Here is a 21,795-nt window from a genome sequence, read left to right on the forward strand (position 1 = left end):
CAGGTAAACCCATCTGGGACTGTTTTGCTGATGCTAAATATAATATTAGCATGCTAATGGTGGTATATTATAAACTCACTGTACCAGTACTAATATCTCCTTGGTTGCTATGGAGAGTGGTTATTCCCTCTAGATGTGTCCAGACTGTCTCAAGTCTTAATTATTACTGTTTTCAATCAAAAGGCTTTAATCATATGGGTTTTCTTCATGTATGAATATAAAATAATATAAAACATTTTTCATACTGCCATTTTCTGGTGATAATGCATTTCCGATGCAGCACAAGTGCACAGCCTTGCTACAACATCGCAAACACTCTGCTAAATCCCTCAGGGACTGTTTAAAAACACGAGAATAACACACGAAGGCCATGAAGTAGAAAAGAAGCTTTCATCATGAAACACCAGGGCTGCTGAGGCTGATTTATATAGAAAAATAAGTAAATCTAAATGTGGCCTTACGCTCAGTGTAACCCAAACAAAGGTCAAGGGGAATTAATTAAAAGCAACAGTCCAACATCTGCTCATCAGCTCGCTCCAGCGCCACTCAGGCACGCACAAGACCTTACAGTAATGAGGCAAGCCACTCAACTGATCCCACATCCCCACCCCCAACATCTACTCAACCCTTCCCCGACCACGGGGGAGTGGGGGTAGGTGTGCCGCCCCCGCTCTGCTGCCACCCCTGTCCACCAAACCCAAATCCAACCAGGCTAACAGCTCAACCCCGACGTGACCCCCCAACACAATGGGCGCTCGCCAAGGCGATGAGCAAACCCGGCGTATTTTCTCCGTGGTGACGTCATGCTTGAGGAACAAAAAGACAAAATAATGGTGCTTTTTAGAAACTGTTGGATGCCTTCAGCACAACAAAATTAAATCACACATCTTCCACTCATCTTGTCACATATTGAGGCTGCATTTGGGAAACAAGTCTTGCTCTTAATTCTTTATGTATTTTGAGGGCTTTCGGCACCATTGATTAATAAACATCACGAATGGGTGGGAGCAAAGTATCTTGTCCTTCACATGGACAGGCCTCTGAAACTGAGGCTACTTTCTGCTTAACATATTAGCTTGTAATGTTTTGATGCTATGAACAAATAGTGGTTGGGATAATTGCACTCAGCTCACCTGCATTTTCAACTTCTCCAGACTTAACCTGCGTGTGAGGGACGATGTTGGACACAGAGTGTGCTGCATCCTGCTGGGGTGCAGGTGTTTCCACAAGTGACGCTGTGGAACAAGGTTCTGCCGCCTGGTCCTCCACAGTTACACACACGTGACTGTGTGGGGAGGCTGCAGTTGAGCTGGAGGTCCGAGCGTCTGCCGGAATCAACGCCACCTTCTGCTGCTCCCGGGAGAACGCTCCCAGCGACTGCATGGCATTGCTGAAGGTGTCGTGGTGCTGGACGAGCTGACGGACCCATTTTGACAGACCTGAGTGCAAACACAAGCCAACCGGTAGAGTTTACAGTGGATAACTACTGCCACCTGCTGTTCACACTCAGTATTACTCAGACTCGTTCGGACCGGCAGGCAACAATTACCTGTGATGTATTTATTTGGGTTGTTTTTGTAGCGGTCATCGACCAAGATCAGCGCGCCCCAGTCGTTCCTGTGGCGGATGCACCTGCGACACGACGGTTCGGGGGTTGAAAAGTTAGAACACACAAGTCGTATACTTTCAAAACATTCATGGGTTGAGCTTCACCTCCCCAGGGCCTGGTTAAGAGCTCTGTAGGCCTGGATCTCATACCAACGATGCCCCGAGAGAAGACCTCTGGACTTGGCGTGCTGGTCGTTGTACTTCATCTTCAGTTCCACCTGAAATTACAGACCGGTGGATTTAAAGACTGGTAGCGCATCTTTGATAAGCTGCTTATTGGTTTACCAATAGAAATCTGACTGAAGACCTGCGGAGGCCTGTTACACAGCTGTCCTTTCAGACAGATGTGTTCAGCGAGGGGGGGCTGAACCGAGGCCACGGAGGGGGTGGCCGGAGGTCGGGGTGGGCGAGCGAGGCGACACGAAACATCCCTGCACAAAAATGCCAAGGAAGCATCCATCCATTTGCATCTGTCGCTGCTGATTTTAGCGCTAACCTTTCAGCATTGACAAGTGAAAAGTTCAGTTACCGTCTGACGGGATGCCATGCGGGGCAGGCCGCTGAACGGGGCTTTAACTGCTTCTGACAGGTACCATGTGTTCGCCCTGAGCCACCAAACGCAGAGCCGTGGCAGGTACAACCTGCTCCCTCGCGCGCGTCACGCAATGCCACTGTGGCCTGACTGGGCCCGTGTACACAAACAAACAAGTGAAGTCACAAGAAATCCTAAATGTCACCCCCAAAGTTGGACCATGACTAATGACACCTCACCTGGGGGAGCGTGCAGATAAACGCGATAAACCTGCCGCCAAGAAAACGCCACAGAGAGGCTTTGAGACGGCATCGGCCGGGATATTTGAGAATTCTGAATCTGCAGAAGACCATGTTAAGGCCGTCTGCCGCTGCCGCCGCCGCGCAGGAAGTCTTGGTCGATGCTGCTGGCTGGCTGGCGAGATGTTTGCCAACGTATGAGACACCAGAACGGTAAAGAATCCACTTCTTAAGACACAGCAAGAGCAGAAAGGCCAGTAGCCTCCAGCCTGGCAGTGTCATCTAAATCCAATCACAGTCTGTTTCAGCGTGTGAGGCCATCGCGTCCCCGGTCTGCGCCATGTCGCCGTCCGATCTAACATGACAGCTTGCATATGTGAAAAAGCCAATTCTGGCTGCTAGCAAATGTCGCAAATGTGCAAGAAACCACAAGCTTGAAGGGATTCGTTAAAATGTCAAGAGATCACTCGCTTCCTCTACAGCTACCTGGATATCCCCGAAAACATAGATTTGACCACTAGGGATGCTTCGCAGCTGAGCGCTTCCATTTTATATTTTGCGCCGTGTGTGTGTGGACGTGCACGTCAGTGTCAGCGCGCGCGCCCCTGGCAGTCCGGGACATCTTGTGCCTGTCACTGAGATTGCTGAGCGCCTCGTCTGCCACGTAAAGGCTGGGATGACAGCCGAGCGGCGCGTTTTCAAGAGTGCGCGTTTATGTGTACCGGGCCATCGCGGCGTTCCCGAACCCGCTCGCGGATCCGCTCGCACCACCGCTCACGTGGAATTCGACATACCTGCGCAGTGTCCGTGTCCGAGAAAAACAGTAGCACAATAAAAGGGACACGTTGCACGTTTGATAATCACATATCTGCTGTGGTCGCATCTATGGAGACCTGTAGTCCTCTTTAATTATATTAAGCCCCCACCCCCACGCCTTATCCATACATTTTTCATGCTTAGAATTAATGCAATGTCATGGTCGTGGCTAACAAAGGCCGCCTACCGGAGCCCTTCATTAAACCAACCCAGACGCCTTATCATTGGTAAGTGACTTTTTATTGCTTGTTAAAGCCACTTATTGTTTGACTCACTCACGCAGGACGTGACCGTTCACGGTAAAAGAGGGCATCGGAAAAACTCGCCGTCGATGTAAAAGCACCTTTGGCAGAGGACTTTTCAAGTTCAACCTTTGATCTGTGTCACGATAACACAACAGGCCAGTAAAATGCCGTGCTATGTGCTTAATCTGCAGTGTCTGTGAGTTATGCCTGTCTGGGAATGCAGGCATCTAAAAGCACTGGAGCAGGCTTTAATGGAGAGACGCTGGGCTTACAGCTCTGGTCCCAGCAATGGGGCGCTGGCGTGCCAGTGTGGCGTAAAATGAATGAATTCATATGTCTGGGTCTCTGCGTGCACTTAGGAGAGCGTGCTCGCTCATCAGGCACGTGTTTGCAGCTGCAGCCAGATCAGGTTTCTGACGTACGACACGTCGTCTAAACGTGATCAGGCGGTGATACGAAGCATTGGTGAGGGTGAGAACGCGATAACAAAATGAACGCAGGTCGACTGGGGACGGCAGAGCTTCCTATAACAACAGTTGCTATATTGAACCTTGCTCTTCCGATTCGGCTCTGCAAAGATTGACTGATCGCACTGTAAAGAATAAGAGACAAGACTCAATTGCATCGGTTAATATATAAAAAGGTCTGGAATAAAGTCTCTAATGTATAGGACAAGATGCAAGCGTTTGTCAAACACAGAGCAGGAGGGTGGATGTGTTGGCTGCTAGAGCAGTAATAATGTTTACCCCATACTGGGTACAACCTCATATGTGCCCGTGCACGTGTGTATGACCCCTGAAAAACAGCCCATTATCTCCTCTGACAGAATGCTGGCTGGGTATATTTGCTTGTTGAGAACGCTACGAGGCTGAGCGTCATTAGTGTCAGTGTCCTCGTCCTCTCAGCAGTGTAATGGAGGTTAGCTCAAAGACCTTAAAACCCCCCAGGGCTTTTCTGCGGGGGCCAACCGTGCCTCTTCCACTGAGAGCAGAGATAACAGGGAGAGGACCTGATCAAGGAGGGGAAAAATCCAAGCATTTTAATGCTCGTAAGAGGTGGAGATAAATGTGGAATAATGACATTCAGTGTCCAATGGTACTCCTGTGGGGGGGGGCACGGGACTTTAATGGGGGATTTTGATGTGAGCCGCTAATGAATACATGGGCCATCCTCACAATAATCCAGGCCAGTAAAAAATGTAAATGGTTTAATTTAAATGACCTCCCTTTAACCAAAGAAGACTGTTTTGTGAATGCCAGTGTTAGCATGATGGAAAGTAAGGTTAAAGGACAAAAATCGTCCTTGAAAGGAAGATTTTGTCCTATGATTTCCAGCTGAGTGAAGAACCACAGTTATGACTGGTGGGGGACCGTGCGTCTGAGGAGGGGAGGGCAAGAAACATGATTAAAAATGTGCACAAATTAACCTGTGCCACAATTTTCCTTTACAACTGTCACCTCTTTGCCACAAATACCAAAAACGAAACACGGCAATCCAAATGTAAATATTAAAGAAAGAGAGACGCAGCAGCGAGAGTTGACAGTGGTGACCCTGACAGCCTTAAAGGCCCGGGAAGCTTCAATCACCCACACGTCTGGCCACAATGACAGAACAGGTTAGTGAAAGCTTCGTTGTGCTCTGACAGGAGGACGTGGAGGAGTAAAGGGGGACGGGGGAGAGGTGGCAGGCAGGAGGGGGGGGGAGTCAAACTTAAAGGTCAACTTTATCTGCTAAGGATAGGGCAGACACAGCAACGTCGCTTTGGGATTTTTTTACGGATCACCAAAACGATGCGCCGATCCGGTGAGGGCTCACGTGTGCGTGCGCGAGTCTGTCTGCGAGATACCTCGTTGTCTTCAATCTATCCAGGATGTGAGAGGGGAGAAACTTCACAGATTCACGCATTCATTTCGCCAGACATCAGCTCAAACATATGAAAGGATAATGAACGAAACTATACATCCTCGATCAATTATGCTCCTTTTATTTATACCTGGGAAACCCAATAGACTGAGGAAGGGCGTTAATCTGAGATGCTGTGCATAACCTCCACACACTGAGTGGTTACCTGAAGGTCTTTGATGTTCGGGAAGGGAATTCCAATGGTGACCACGGCCCTGGCGTTGTCGTCGGTGAAGTCCAGCCCTTCACTCACCTTTCCTCTGCACACAGCAATCAGCAGAGCGCCGTCTGTAACCAAGAATCGCACGACGGACGTGAGATTTACCTCCGAGTATTTCCAGGGCCAGCGGCCGGCGTGCCGAGTGAGCCTCACCTCTTTCTTGGCAGCCTTTGATTGCTTCGTAGTAGGTCTGAAGCAGCTCGTCGAAGTCGCCTTTTCCACCGCCGCGAGGCTCGGTGATCACAGTTTTCTGCTGCTCTAGCTTCTCCCACAGACCCGTGTTGCTCCAGCGATCCCGCAGTTTGTCCAACATCTGACCAGGCAACAGCGGGAATGTGGTAAACAATCCGAAATTATAATGCCGAAACACAAGAAACACAATTCTTATAACGGTTTGCTGACTGGTGAAGTCATTCACGGTCGTTATGTGGGTAACAAAGACTTGAAGTAGTTTATAATTAATGTAATGCATCGTGTGCTTTTTGGATTTTTCACCAATTGAGTGATATAATTTGATCCAAAGGAAGTGAGTAAGACAGAAAAACAAAGCAGGTGCAGGGTTGGATGATTAGCCATACTTTAAAGTGACCAGGGCCAGATGTGGGTTTAAATAAGGACAAGCGTGGCCTACAAACAAGCCCCAGCAGAGGAGGAGGAGATCTTCAGGGTAAACATTCGGTTGCGATGTTGCTGCGTGTCAAGAAAAACCAGCAGGACGACATCTTCAGACGCTGTAAAACTGTAAGAATCTAAATAACTGCGAGGAACGGCACCATAAAGAACTCTAACGCGCTCCAATTCTGTAACCTAAAACTCCGAACAAAGGCCGGCTTTCTTTTCGTGCGCTGGGCAGAAACCTGTGTTTAAGCCCCGGCTGTAATGAAATCACTGTTCCTGTACTATTGTCAGTGAAGGAAAAGTCAGCAGGTCTCAGTGGAGGCACATTGATCTAAAAGCCCTCATCCTAAGATGGTCCCACTCTTGTCTGTGCTGTGCAGATTATATCCTTGAATAAGCACGGCTTCAAGAATCAAAGAGCAGCTCCGCTGAATTGGAAATGTGTTAGTCGGGTCAAACAGAAGTTCTCCCCGCAGTCAGCAGAAAACTTCTCAACAGGCAGGTAGTGTCAACTCTCAGAGCCTGAGCCCGAGAGGAAGGTGGGGAGCATTCGCTCACGTCGTGTCCTCGTCTGTCCACTTGTGTTTACCTGCGTGAACACGCTCCTGCCCAACGTGCCTCCGTAGGTTCGGGGGCAAACAACAGGGAGATGAGAAAGCCCAACAGTGCCGATCGTTCCTCGCATGCCAATGCGGCTGCCTGGTAGTGGGGAAACGAAGCACGGCGGAGATTTCGTCAGGTTGGAGCAAAGCTGGGCCTCTCTGCATCAATAAAACATGGCGCATCCGCTAAATATGCAGCGTTACATCGACAAGGACCCCCACTTACGTGCGTCCTCAACTTGGCAAACTGTTTGTCCGGCAACTGCTTTTCGGTTCAATCTTCAGCAGGGGGGGTGAATAATTCATGCTATGTATTTGAGGCTGCCACTAAACAAAACAGCCATTATCTGCCAGGATGCACTCGGAAAGGAGGTGATTCCACCAGGCAATGAGTACACGTTGCCCCCCCCCACCACCACCACTAATGAAAGTTACGTGACAGCGGCGCATTAAACTAGAGTCTCCATCACTGCCAAAACTACTAAAAGCAATCGCAAGGAATAAAGTTCAGGTTTCCCTCTTAATAACAGAGAGAAATATATGTTAAATAATAGCTTAGTCCCTTCCTCCATATAAAACATGCTGCCACAACAGGTTGAATATGGATTCCTGAATTATCCAACAATGTCCAGTCAGCTCACACCACTAAAGTGGGCTTTCTGAACCAACAGGTGCCGGTGGGCCCATTGTGATTAATGACACGGTACCGCTGTAAAATGTAACATACGGAAACTGAACAAGCAAAATATGTCTGCGGGTTTGGTAGACCTGTGCTTGTCGCAGTAGTGGGCCAGAGACCTCCATCCTGGCCTGGCAGACCACGCTGCACAGATGTAGGTGTGAAGTGGAGCATTTCACCACGCAGGCCAACGGATCCGCAGCACCTCTGGGCCCGGCTTTCAGCCATGTGAGTGTTAACACTCCTGGCACAGAAATTACAGATATGTGCACCTTCTTGAATAATTTAGGACGGACATCTGACAGAGGCCTGGTGTTTATCTGATCCGTTGGTCCACGTGCTGAAATGTCAATGGACCCATTTAAATACAGACTTTTTAAACTATAGCTGAAGTTAACTCACCCTATTAGCTTGGACACTGTGAGCTGTGTGGGGGTTTGTCTGATACATCTTAATAAGACAATAGGGGGGCAAAGCTAAATTAGTGACTGCCAGGAGGAAATTCTGATGCTGGGAAATGAGCAGTATTTAGCACATCCCCAAAAAAAAAAAAAAACACAACAAGGAGTGAATAATTTATTGTCTTTTCTAGGCGCTGGAAGCACGATTCTCAGCCTCTGCCACAGCTAAGTGGGCCAGGTCTTCCAGCCAACTGGGACAAGGTGGCGAAACAACCACGCAGAAGCAGTGACCTGTGGGCTCTCGCACTTTTACACTTCCCCGCTCCTCCTCCTCCTCCTTTTCCTTACTATCTCCCCATCTTTCACCTCCTCCGCATCCGGCCTCTATCTCCATCCAGCGCGTCCCTGGTGCCACTAAGCTGTGCCGCGACACGTTGCAGCTTCTCCGGTGCCTGCTGAATTATGGAAGGAGTTTGGAGGCGACGGCATTAATGAAACATGCAGCCGGGAGCCACATTTCACCGTGGCGTGGGGAGACGTGTTGTTGGGGTGTAAATTATTCAGATTCAAAATATCACAGCAGCCATCACGCCAAGACTGGTGACAAGAAGCCACCTGCCACCTCCGGCCTGCACACTTCCCTCGTCGGTCACACAAACCAACCGATAACTCGTCACTGGAAAAATACGCCTGCTGCCAAGAGAAGACCCCCACCACCATGTCTGTCTTTCTTTTTTTTACAATTGTTTGATATAGAGATCATTGCTGATGTTTGTTGGTAATGAATTAGCGTGACAATGCGTAATTAGCGGCACAAGATGGCTAGTACGATTACATTTACTGAGCAAACAGAGGGCAATTACGCCACTCAGTTCAGAGTAACACACAATTGATGCCACACAATTGTAGAGTGCTGCCACTCGGAACCACTTGTCACTAATTCCACGAGCCAGTAATGAAGTGCCTAAAATTCTAATTCATTGTAATGCTTCAAAGCAATGGCCGAAGCCCTCGAGTCATCGAGGTTCCTTGTGTTTTGACAATAGCAGCAGCGAGAAAATGCTCCTGGGTTTTGCTGTATCGTGGAGACTGCTGAGGCTACATCTGGCCCGTCTGAAACTGTTAAGACTCACAAAGAGAGGCTCCAGGTTAGTCAAAACACCAGTAACCCTGAAGTTTCCACTGTAAAACCTCACATAAAACATCACATCAGCACGGAGGGATATGCTACACTGGGCAAATTGACCCATGAATCTAACACACGAGCGCAAACAGAGACAGAAACTGCTTCGGTTTAAAATAACAGTTCCAGCGGAGCACTGGAGCTGCTGAGAACAGTGTGTGCTGTTTACCCCGCAGTCCAGCTTTGATTCGACACGTGTTCAGCAGATCCCAGAGTGCCGGCGCTGGGCGTGTCTTCATGCAGACAGCCAGGCGACATCACCTAATGGCCCTTATCTCAACCTCCTTTAAAAGCATCTTGTATTCCCTGCCATCCTTTCACCTCTGCACCCCCACCCCCTTGTATTGCTTCCTTTCTTTAAAAGAAACAAACACCAACACGGCCCCTTCTCCAGCCTTGCGCTCGTCCACTCATCCAGCACAGAACCAGGGTCTGCTGAAGGTTCAGGGGATGTTAATTGGAAAAAATGACTGGTTGTGACTGCTATTAAAATGTTATCTTCTTCAGCTTTCCCAGATCTGGCTGCAGACCGTGCACGTGACCAGTCGTGCACAAACCCAAGAGACAACTGGAGGTCTGTGGATAAAATGACTAAAGTGAAATGAATCATTTCACACATTTGTTTGCTGGCAGCAAAAGCACCAGTGGTGTGCAAATAGTTAAAAGCATTACATCGATACCCAGGAATTGGATGTGTGGATGGACCCGTCCTCCCTCTCGCACACACAAACACACAGAGAGGACAGACAGGACTCAGTGGCACCAACGAGGCCTCCAAGGCTCCAGTTAATACCCTTGGCCTACAGATCCCCACATCTCCTCGTCTTTAAGAGCTGGCAGCAGATTAAATATTTATGAATCCACAGAGAAAGAGAGAGATAAAGGACTCCAACATGATTATTAATAATAGTGATAGTAAAAAAACATCCCACAGGTTGTAGTCACATTGGAGTGTGTATTACAGGTCACCAGAAAAGGAAAATGAGACTTTGAGGCTTGCGGCGCTTTTCCACTACTCAGCGCTACCCGACTCAGCATGGTTTGGAGGCTTTTGCACTAGGGCCTGGCCGAGTATCCAATCGTTCTGAGGAGGTATTACAGCTCAGCCACAAGGTAGACAAGAGGGCTGGAGGTGCATGTGCAAAAATAAAAAAAAGAGAGCCCAAAATGTGATGCCGTCCAAGTGAAAACAACAGGGAAAATCCAATGTGTGTTAAAAGTAGAGCGTGTATTTTTGCACAGTACACCAGAGTATCCAGGTGTTTCCAATTCATCACTGCGCTGCCATTGATAAAACGCACACGTCAGCGTGTGCACAGGGGACAATCTCACCATGATAAATGAAACCAACTTGACCCGCAGCGAGCAGACATCATGACTGAGTTACATCACATATTAATTATTCAGGGTCAAAAACGCATAACAAACAAAGAGGGACAAAGTGTCTATGAGTACGCTCTCACGGGCTCTCTCATTAACTGAAAGAGGATACACTTCACTAAGGGTGACAGCAAGTGAGCAAGTGCCTGACAAGTGGCTCTATTGATCAGTACTGATCTATTAGGACACATGACACCACGCTGAGCAGCCTTTTAGCACTGGGATCCTGCACAGGAGTGGAAAACATTGTTTTCCTCTGAAAAACTTGGGATATTGTCAAACAACAAAGGCGCTGCAGGCATGTCCAAAATATGGTCTCTAGCGCCCTCTAATGGTTAAAACGAGAACACCATATTAACGTAGCAAAACAAAGGATTGAATATGACAGCAATCATAATCATTTGGCTCTTATATAAAAAAAAGCTTTAAACATTAAATATTAGAGATACCAGCCTTAACTCTTGGTGAATTTGACCAATTCAACTTTACCCATCTTGCTTAACTTTGACAGCTCAAACCAAAAATCAAAAGCCAAAGATTTTAATACAGTGCGCTGCCTGATCATTTTAAATGATGGAAGATTTCCTGTTTTTGCAGGTTATCTAAATACCTTATAAGATGGCAGAAAGCAGAGCACACCCTTGGCCATGACCTGGCAGACGTGTAGCAACAGCGCCCCCACCTCATCCTGGAAGGTATAAGTTTCAGCGTGCTGGAAAGTAGCACAGAGTTTTCTGCCATGGGGTCCCGCACCAACAGTGCCCACCCAAACCTGAGGAGAGAGGGTCAGATGATGAAGCTGGGCAAAACCCAGATGTGATTTATATAAAACCACTCAGCAATTCTGTTGCAGCACTGCTGAGAACGTGCCTGACTGACCTGGGACTTGTTGATAACGTGGTTGGCCTCCAACTGGATGGAGAATTTTACCCCGAGTTCAGAGGAGAAGGAACCCATCGGTGACAGGGTTCCCGATGTCAACACGATGCTCTTCAGCGAGTTACTCAAGTCAGAGAAAGCCTGAGCAATGCAGACACAAAGTTACCTGAGCAGAGCTGAAAACTGGAGCTTAATTAAGATTCCAAGTTCTGGGAACTTGACCATAAATGGTTACTTTATTTAGGTGGGTCAAACAGATTATAACGGCCTCCTTATACCACATCTAACCTCTCACCACAGCAGGGTTGAGACACCAGAAGCTGAGCGTCAGCATTTCCGCCTTGACTCGAATACTCTGTCGTTGTCTCTGGCGAGGCCGAACGAAGAAGCCCTGGGCATCGGGAGCGTCAGGCGGGACCTGATTGGTCCAAGCGTAGCTCTTCTGTAGAGCCACCCTGTAGTCTTCTGCAAACCTTCACAGACCAGAGAAGAAGAATCAACCAACGTTACGCTCAAAGATTTCCTGATATCAGTTTCTGTCTGACCTGCACTTGTCTCTGAAGAGGTAATCCAGGACCATGAAAAGACCTTTGAGGACGGCGGAGGTGGCTGAGCTGATAGTCGGGATCTGCACCACATCTTCTTTGCCGTTAACAAAACCAAGTCGCTCTTCCTTCTCCAACACTGCAGCCAAGTTGGCCTATGAAACAGACAGGAGGATGAAGCCATCCTTTAAGTACAGATGCTTATGATCAATGATTCTTATGTCGATCAGCATCAGCTTATCCCGCATCCCTGGGTGGTCGCGCTCCTCCTAGATGTGCTAATCATGCTCAGATATCCGACCTCGAATGGTGTTCTAAAGCTTGTTGATCTTAGCTGCACCTTCAGCATGTTAAAGGTTGCATCAGTGATGCCCAGGGTGTGAAAGATGCCGACGATGTCCCTCCCACTCCAGACTTTGCTGGCGCTCTCGTATCCTCGCTCAGACATCAGGCTCTGGCTCTCCTGGATCCAGCTGCGGCGTAAAGAAAAAGGCGCTAAGAGAAAACGCGTCACACGTCATGGTTTCAAAGTGTCGCCTCACTGACTTGATCAGGCTGTAGCAGAAGTTCTGCAGAGGTTCGTGCTTGGCTTCTCTGATTTTGTTTTTGACCATGCTCTCCAGCTCGTCCCTAGACGCCAGGAGGCTGTCGTAGTTTACGGTGAAGCTGGCGCTCTCTCTTGCACAGTCCTCAATGTTGTGGGCTTCATCCAGCACCAGGATTTGGCCTGAGAGGTTGATATCCATCTAGAAGGCAGATGCTAAATCACATCCGGTCCTCTACCGTCGCTATATCTCCAAGCTGCTCTTTCAAACTCACGCTCTCCCTGATCAGTGGGTCCAGCAGATAGTTGTAGGGGCAGAAGATGATGACAGCTTCCGCCATAAGTTCTCTGGCAGCAAAATAGGAACAGGAGCGGAGACGTTTGCCCAGAGAAACCAGGTCCTCAATGTCCCAGGCCTCAGAAACCCCATGGACCTGTTGTAGCAGGTATTGTTCCCCCATTTTCTGGACACCATGGTAGTAGCGGCACGACCTGCCCTGTAACACACAAGAGAGAGACAATGGACTCAGCAGTGTCGGAGGTGTCGTTTTGCATGCCGTCGTTAGCTATTTACAGGAAAACATTGGGAACCTGCTCAAAATAAATAATTAAAATGTTGATTTTTGTTTTGTTCAGTGACATTTCTATGTACCTGCTGCTGATATTTCAAGTCAAATTCAACAGGAAACCGTGGTGACAAAGTTTCGCTACTGTCTTCTACTTGAGCTAACCAGTGTGTTACATTTCTCTTCCCATCTAGAGTTTCAGGATTAAGCGGAGGTGGCAGACAGTATTGAGGCAACCTGTGATGGGGTATTCCAGCTATTGTAGAGGTTATCATGTGCTGACACTCATACTTTGGATAAAAAAAAGAGGTGTAAGCAATCGCATGTACCGGGACACAATTACTCTGTCAAACTCTTTAGATGTCCCACCCTGTCCTTTATGAATTCATCAGCTCCAGGTGACGCAGTAATACGCAGTTAATACTGTACATCAGTGGAGCCAGGAACCTCCAGACAAAGCTATAATCCATGGATCACATCTCCACCCGTAATCATGTGCTAAGCTGGGACACTTTGCTTACAGCGAGCCCCGTCTGCTCGGTGAAAGAGGAGTTGGGTGGATTAACTGCTGCGCACACATTTATGGCAGTTTTAGGAGACACTGGTTGGACAATGTCTGCTCCTGCTTACAAGCCAGTGCGCCTCCGTGCAGGGTGGTAACCTGACGCTGACGAGACTAGACCCTGAGGTGATGGAGACTCCAGTGAGGGGTTACGACTAGGCCACTTATTTCATGTGACAAAGTGAGACAATTGCCATGGGAGGCAAACACCACTAATGACAGTGTAATTGTCACCATTACAGTAGGCGCCTCCACTGTAGAAAGTACGGGGGGTCAACAAGTGTCTCATGTCTCTGGAAAAGGAGCTCCCCCAATGCTCTGTGACATTTCAGTGTGTCAAAAGGAGCCTGCTGGACCAATTGTGGATATTGTAGCAGCGTAATTGCTGCTGGGAGGCGGCATTATTGTCTGCTGGCGGTAGTTAGCTGCAGGTTTCTGTTACAGGGCGAAATCTGTCGTAAAGATCTATCATGACGCGAGGGTGTGAGGTGTGTGTTTAAGGTAAAGACCGCTGTTGGGACCACAAAGTTCAAGTCCAGAACACTCCAGAGGGAGGCAATACAGTCCCTGAGGGGTGGCGGTGGACAAAAGCATACATGCAGGCGGTACCTTTCAAGGGGTACGCATGCAACAGGATGGCCTGAGATGGACCGGTACTTTTCTACATGTGCCTGGATAACAAGGTATTAATCCTTTCAGAGTCTGCTTTTTGTGGGCTTGAATGGCAGCCTATCAATAAATACCACTACTTATTTTGACTTTATCTCAAAGCATGTGGTCTGAAATGCTGCGAGGTGTGTGATGAAAAGGCCTTGGCCCGAAAACCATGTATGGCGTTTGATTTCTTCCTCACGTCTTTGGCCTCCAGCCGTTCCTTGCAGAGCTCATTGCGCTTGGAGTGGGGCGCCACCTCCGGATTGACACAGGTGTGGTCTCTGCTCGATAAGATCGTCATGGGCACTTTGGAGTAGACGGTGCGCCTCAGCTCATGGGCAACCTGAGTGATCTGCTTGTGCGTGCGAGTGCCGAAGAAGATCTTGGGAACCCTCCGGTTGCTGTTTTGGTCCTTCGCACCGTCTTTGGATGCACATGAGCACTGTGTGCAGGGGCCAGTGGCCTGTGTGGAGAAAAAGGGTCAAGTATTAGAAAATTATATATTGGAATTACAAAGCAGCATTCACTGCAGCTCTAACATCTGGTAAATGAAATGAAGCCCGTCACAGAGCTGCTGTTATTATTATGCTGAGGTCTCAAAACAGATAAGAAACAAAGAAAAGTGGCATGCAATGTCTGTTTGTACATATATATTTCAATCCATCACTATACTTCATGTACAACAAGTGGCTCATCAGCTCACCGCTATTATCCGCCGCCTGAACAGGCTGACAGCCGGTGTCCAATACTTTTGAAACACACACAGGGAAGCATAAAGAATTTGTATCCATACATAAGGTGTCCTGTCACTCCGCACAAGGTGACCTTTTGAATCTGAAACACGATAGAACGCCATTGTGACAGCCCAGAAAATCTAGCCGCCTCACGATGGGCCACTGGGTGACGTGGCGATACCCCCACCCCACAGGTCAAGTGTAGATGACAACACTTATGAAACTGATCCTGCTTATGTTTGGGACCCTTTTAAGTGGGACATTCTTTGGAAATTCATTGTCAGTCAAATCACAGGCTTCTCCAGTACTGTCCAGTAGTAAATGTTAAAGGCCTCTATTAGACTTACCAGGTCAAGTACATGACACTAATTCGCATGTTTATTTCCTTAAATTAACGTTCCCAATCCAAATAAAACAGATTAAAATCACTAATAGGCTTTCTACTTTAATTAAAAATACATTTTGGGGAACTATCAGCAACCTGTGTGGCTCATTTTTGCAGAAAGTGTCGATGGAATGTGACTTCTCACTACTGTAGTCATTAAAATTCTAAATGTAAATGCATCTTCATCATAATTTGGGCAGCACTGCATCAATGGTGTGCAAGGTCATTTACATAATGTTAACATTTTGAAAATTGGCATGATGTAATTAAAAAATATCACCAATAATAAATCCAACGTATGAACTTAAGGGGTTTTGTTTAAGGTGCAGGTTTTGTTGCCGTCTCCTAAAATGTAGCTGGAGGGGTTCAAACGCGCCTTAATGCCACCACATTAATTAATTAATGCGTTAATTCTTCACTTATCGAATGAAAAACAGCAAAAACAATTCATTCTATGATGTGAAACAGCACACAGCGTTTCTGTTTCACTAATTTTTGTGCTTTGGTTGTTCTTTATAGTTTGATATATGAATTTTTAGACGAGAGGAGGAGTTTATGTCACTCAAATCACATTCTTTATCCATCTATTCTGTCACACTCACATCCTGCTATGTAGAGTTGAGTTTCAAAATCCTATAATAATTCAAAAAAAAAAAAGCTGATGATGATTTGGTCAAAATGATCAACATAAAATACAGAACAAATATCTTGCTGTTTAAATGCACGTAGCTTTTCCTTGTTCGACTGCAAGCTGCAAACGATAACAGTAAATCTGTGATAAAACAGGTCAATAACAAAGTAAAACTTCCTCTTTAAATCTATGCAGATATTCACAATAAGCTTGGCAGAAATTAAATATGTTAAAGGTTTGGTGATGACACTGAGGACGTTCTGACTTTTAGATGTTTATCAGCTAATCTAAAATGACCCGAGTCATTCCCGTAAGAATGAGCGGTATGTTCTGGGATGCATCACACCTTAAGACGGGGATCGGAAGGTAGGACTCCTGACGACAGACGAGTGGCTCCGGTTACCCACCGGCTCAGATTTTCCAAGCGTGTTTGCCCATCAAATATTACAATGTGTGATGGAGTGCAGGCCACAGGCAGCCCTTAGAGAGCTGGCTCTCAGAGTTAAGAGGGATAACGAGCCCTGAGCCAACGTGCAAAATAAACAGAGGTGCTGCAGGGCCCCCCAACACCAGTTCAAGTTACCTTTCTCCTCTGGAACAGTCACGCTCTGCAGCCTGGGCCCTGGGCCTGATCACCTTACCTGCTGCCGCCACATTAAAAAGAGCCATCCAAATATCCTGCCCTAAGATGGCCAATAATTACTTATTCATTGGCAGGTGGGGGGAGGAGGGGTGGTGTAAAAGGCCGTGCTGATGAATAGGGGCCCTTGTCAAATGCTACAGCAGGAAACAGCTGACACAAGAGTATCCTGTTACACGCCTGCCTCCCTGAGATGCCAGAACAACAAGGTTCCAAGCCCGGCCTCGCTGCACCGAGCAGACATCCCTCCAAAGGAATGCAGATAACTGGCAAAAGGGGGCTGACAGGACGCCAGCTCGGAACATACCAGGCCTTTCAGCGCAGAACCACCCCGATGTTTAGGTTCCAAGATGTCTGTACGGGAGGAAAATAAACACTGATTTCCATTAATATTAGCTTAAAATAGAAGCAAAAGAGGAGATTAGGCCAATGAGGGCAGCTGATGATGGTTTGAGATCCGCATGCTCTTGCTGCAAAACAACGCAAAAGAGCCAGGAAAAAGTAATTGTTGACATTAGCAAGTCTGCAGATTGCTAATAATGGAGTTAAGGCCAATAATTTATCAAGGAGGAAAGTTAGTAACGCGGCAGCTGACGGACACGTCAGTCACGGGTGAGATTCTGGCTCTTCCTTCCATCATTTTAAGGATACAGAAGCAGAAGAAAAACATCTTGTAAAGTGCTGAAAGCATTTAAACTGTTACAAGCGGTGACATTTTTCCAAAACACTTGTTTTTTGAGGATCTTATTGAGGGTTCTGGTCTCCACCCGCAGGTAAGTTCCTGTTGCAGCGCCACTGCCAGGGCGGGAAGGGTATGCAGTAGCTAAAGCTGCCTTGAATTGGCAGAACAGAGGTCAGTGGTGTTACTGAACACCTCCGAATATTCACAGGTAGGTTTCTATTGAATTACACCCTGCCAACACCTGAGAGATGGAAATCTCACACTCCGGGGGGGCGGGCAGTCGGAGGCCACTGAGGGGCCGCAGGTATTGGATCGCTTCGGTATCACTGGCGCCTCTCACTGGACACCAATTTGCTCCTCATTCCACAGCTTTTCAAGGGCTTGGAATTCATTCCAATAAGGTTGCGCTTCTATAGCCGATACCCTCAGAAGACATGACACCAAACACCCTCCTCCTCCCCAGCAGGACCATGTTGTGCAGGTAGAGGCCCTGGCAAATATCTGCCCTCCAAAGCACCTGTTTATCCCTCGGGCGCAGTAACCAGCGGGTGAACCCCATTCAATATTTATCCCCGTGGCTTTCACAGATCAGCGGGCCAGGCGAGGCAAACCCTCTTAATTAAAACTGGAGCTTGCTTCAAAGAGCCCCTTTCAGGCCGTCAGTCAGCGCTCGCGGGACAAAAGAGCCCGGATCATGTAGCTGCAGGGAAACTGGAGCTTCCTCGACTTCACTTTCCTTCCACCTCTTTTTCCACAAAACACTGTCCACAGTTTCTAAATTCAGGCAGGACACCGGTGCAACATTAGGACGCATCAGCATGTTCGATTGTCAATCCTGGGCCAGATAAAATGTACGATCACATCGGTGACTCCAGCCAGGGCGGAAGCTACATTCCTATGAGCAAATATAAATCCCAATAATATTTCTAGATGTGCTTGGTCGTAAAGAAGTCTCTGGCTGTGAACATCAGAACCCCGTGACGTCATAGCAGAAGAGTGAACATGCATAATTTAAAAATCGCATAAGGCATTTCTCAGAACCATTCAACGTGAAGACGTTTAGCGCCCCCAAGCGGTGAAAGTGAAGGTTGGTACCAGAGTCGTCCAAGCAGGGGGTGTAATTAAAGTCGTACGCACATGTTGGTGTAATAATGGTAATGTTACTCACACAGCAAGGTGACGCCATCCCAGCTTTCTGGCTTTTTGTCCAACCAGGGCTGACATTTTCGGGCTCCTGATCATCATCTATGAATATGACTCCCTGCTCCAGGCGCTGCCTCTTACAGCTCTGGGGAACGGATCAAGGAAAGCTTCAACTTTGGTTAAAACAAACAACAGCTTCATTTGATCTTTGTCACGGTACATGGGAATCTATCAAGCAGGTGGATAAAATAGCACGTTTAGGAGGAGCAGCCACAAACAGCAGTGTTATTAGGTAAAGTGGGATTATTTTAGAATTTTGTGGGGGGAATCCAGTCTCGGAATGCATCAGAGAGTACCTTTTGTTCTGGAGTGCGAAGGCGTTTTCTGTCTGGCTGGAAATCATCATCTTCCTCAGGCGCAGCCTTTCGGAACACCTGGAACTTCTGAGACAGGCGGGAGGCCAGAGAAGGTTTTTTGGCCTGGGTTCCCTCAGATGAAGGCCCTGAACACAGCACGAAAATTGCCTTGAAGTGGCTGGACTACAGGTTTATTAATTAAAAATAAAAATCTGGTCCATCCTAATTCATACTTTGTCCTGCTGCTGCTGCAGGAGGTGGCAGGGTTGACTCCTTGCAGGGTGACACAGTCAGGTCTACAACAGCAGGTGTGTCTGCAGCTGTAGCTGAGGCACTGACGTTGGCTCTACTGTGACAGACACACTGGCAGGAGGAGTTGGTTCCATCCAACTTCTTACAGTCTCCAAAACTTTTATCTGTCCATCCCTTCTCCCCCACGGGATTCCTGCCTTCTTGCAGTTTCACTGAAATCAAACACAGAAAGACGGTCAAATAAGAAGCAGCAGCCTCTATCCACCAAATTTTAAAGAATCTCTCTCTATGAGGTTCAAGGCAAAGCTTCAACGCTTTCCACTAACCATACTGAGCCTGCTGCCAGCCCAGAGTCGAGCACAACAAGGCTAAGCTCTTTCCGCTTCCTGTAGGACTCTCCAGTAAACAGTGCTGCCCCGTGTTCAGCCCTCGTATGATCTGCAAAAAGATGTTAAGATGTCCGTTATAATCACAGAGGTTCTTGTTACTGGAAAATTTAGGAGTGACGACCAGATTTCTATGGCTATTTTCTAGATTTTAAGAAAAGAACGGGGGTAATAGAGACATACACCCCACTGTTGGCTGTTATAAAGATGATGAGTATGTGAACAACAAAACCTCAACGATTCACTGGTTATTGCGCTTTCTTGACTGGCTGGTTCAGGTGCTGGAGGATGACACTCACTGAGTTCATCATGGCCAGTTGTGAAGGATAGGCCTTACGGGGGAACTGGATCTTCACCCCCCCGATGGTGTACTCCAGTGGGGATGCAGGCATTTTTCTCTCTTCCTGCCTTTCAAGAACACTGATGGGAAAACAAACACACTTCTTATAAACCAGTAGATTACCACGGACATGAGCAGACATGTTCTGTAAAATGTATCCCATAATGTCAGTTTATACTGCAACACGGGTAATAAATCTAATCAAATTCTTGTCGGGAAATCCTCATATTTCCCTATTTGCCAGTCAGAACTTGAAGGTGTCACCTACCTGACGTTTGCGACTCTAGTTTGCTATTACGAACTACCTATCAACAGCTAAATACTAACTTTTACAGATATTATTCCGACAATCATACGTAATTTTAAACCGTAGACATTGTTCTGAGTAAATCGGTCTGGCAAGCACACGTTCCTAAGTTTCATTTCACTGTTCCAAAGTGTCTTCCCGCCCTTACAATGTTATTGTGACCGACAGGAAGTCAAACATATCAAGCTCCAAGCTAGTTTCCGGGATTTTCAAAATAAAGTCCATAAAAAGGGTCATCGTCATGCTTCAGCATTCGTTAGTGGAAATACATTTTACGTTCCTATCTTCGACTTTTTGAAGAATGGACAGGTTTAAGATAGGAAACGGATGAAAACTCGTGAAAAGTCAAGGAAGGCCGGTTTATCGGAAACGTCGAATGAACCCTGAGGGTTAGTGATATGTAGTTTCTTTCTGTGAAAACAAATATGGATTTTTTTTAAATAAATTGATAGTGGATTGCCCTAAAATTGTGAAAATTAATTTGGATTTGGATTAAAACAATTGGGATTTTTATTTACGGACGACTTTTATTCTGGAACCATTATAGCACATATCGCCTGCTGACTTGACTTGAGCCGTGTATATAACGGAAGTGACGTTTACACATCAATCAAAACCTGAACGTCCAGAGATTGTCCAACTCTGAGCCGTCAAAGTCAAGATTTTCGGTTTCAGGACAGCAATTAAGTGTTCGGTCAATTAACTTTGAATCAAAGTTACCCCGAATTTTGCACGTGTACAAGTATTTAAAAAGCCTTATCATCCGAACGCAAACAACAAGATTTGCCCTATGCAGAATGTGAACATATTTTGTTTGTTTGTTTGTTTTAAATGCCGCGTCAGCCGCAAAAGACCTCGAGTGGCAGAAAAATTCTGATCGAGTTAATTGGACAACGGTATCCGGACACTTAGCGACACGTCCTTTATTGGATTAATAAAATAGTTTTATTCTCGTTGACCAATGAGACATCAATATGTTGCGGCGTCACTGTTGCTACGAGAATGCAGATCTCTTGACCAATAGAAAGCGCAGTCACTGTTGCTAAGATACGCCTGCGACGCTACCCAGACAAGTGCGGTGGCAGAAAACAAAAAGGGCAGAAAACAACGGAGAAAATAAACTGGAATGGCAGGAAAACGTGAGAGATAATACATGCAACCCTGACACCGAAATGCCTCCATTAGTTCCAGATGAATTCCAGGTTAAACAGTCTGGGTCAGCAGACAACCACAGAGAAACCAGAGGCTCCAGAGGGGTCAGGAAGTTCTTTCATAACGTGTTGTCTCTCTCCACAGGCAGAAATAATATTGATCTTGTTAAACTCAAATCTGGTTGATAAGTGACAGGGAACCAAAGTTTCCCTCATCTCAGTATTGACTAACTCAGGAGTTTCACCTCATCTCTGAAACAGGCCCCCGTCCCATGTACAGTATCCATAGGGTTGTTTCTTTTTGTTTGCATTCTTGCCTTAGGATATGACATTTAAAATAAGTGAGATCAGAGTGTTAAAGCACCTTCATGAAAAAGTGGTAGTTTGTCACATGTAAACGGTATACCAGTTTATTTTTATAACATATTGTCCTAATTGTTTCCAGCATGTTCAGAAGCTGTTCACAGACTGGAGGTCTTAAGTGAAAACCTGAATGGGAAAATAGAATAATTATAACACCTGAAAGGGTAAAGAAAAAAGTGAAATTATAGTCAGGTGCATCAATGTGCAAAGAAAAGCAAAATAACAAGTTAAAACTGAATCAGAATCAAGG

General features: G+C 46.8%; 1 protein-coding gene across 10 annotated transcripts in view; it reads right to left on the reverse strand.

Moving 5' to 3' along the window:
* brip1 (BRCA1 interacting helicase 1) overlaps positions 1-20,188 on the reverse strand; it is a 59,194-nt gene extending 39,006 nt beyond the window's left edge. For all 10 annotated transcript variants that reach the window (XM_057049708.1, XM_057049707.1, XM_057049704.1 and 7 more), the window contains exons 1-19: positions 19,993-20,188; positions 19,684-19,804; positions 19,325-19,436; positions 18,980-19,210; positions 18,747-18,892; positions 18,416-18,535; positions 14,375-14,638; positions 12,669-12,890; positions 12,396-12,595; positions 12,190-12,322; positions 11,850-12,004; positions 11,600-11,777; positions 11,305-11,445; positions 11,036-11,197; positions 5,716-5,875; positions 5,509-5,630; positions 1,714-1,826; positions 1,550-1,632; positions 1,134-1,439 (exon numbers count right to left, since the gene is read on the reverse strand). In XM_057049708.1, coding sequence (XP_056905688.1) covers positions 1,134-1,439; positions 1,550-1,632; positions 1,714-1,826; positions 5,509-5,630; positions 5,716-5,875; positions 11,036-11,197; positions 11,305-11,445; positions 11,600-11,777; positions 11,850-12,004; positions 12,190-12,322; positions 12,396-12,595; positions 12,669-12,890; positions 14,375-14,638; positions 18,416-18,535; positions 18,747-18,892; positions 18,980-19,210; positions 19,325-19,436; positions 19,684-19,776 — 2,941 coding nt within the window. In that variant the 5' untranslated portion in view covers positions 19,777-19,804; positions 19,993-20,188. The remainder of the gene's footprint in view (positions 1-1,133; positions 1,440-1,549; positions 1,633-1,713; positions 1,827-5,508; positions 5,631-5,715; positions 5,876-11,035; positions 11,198-11,304; positions 11,446-11,599; positions 11,778-11,849; positions 12,005-12,189; positions 12,323-12,395; positions 12,596-12,668; positions 12,891-14,374; positions 14,639-18,415; positions 18,536-18,746; positions 18,893-18,979; positions 19,211-19,324; positions 19,437-19,683; positions 19,805-19,992) is intronic.
* Positions 20,189-21,795: the final 1,607 nt, after the last annotated feature.

The sequence above is a fragment of the Takifugu flavidus genome, chromosome 12 (genome assembly GCF_003711565.1).
Source record: "Takifugu flavidus isolate HTHZ2018 chromosome 12, ASM371156v2, whole genome shotgun sequence".
Classification (NCBI taxonomy): Eukaryota; Metazoa; Chordata; class Actinopteri; order Tetraodontiformes; family Tetraodontidae; genus Takifugu; species Takifugu flavidus.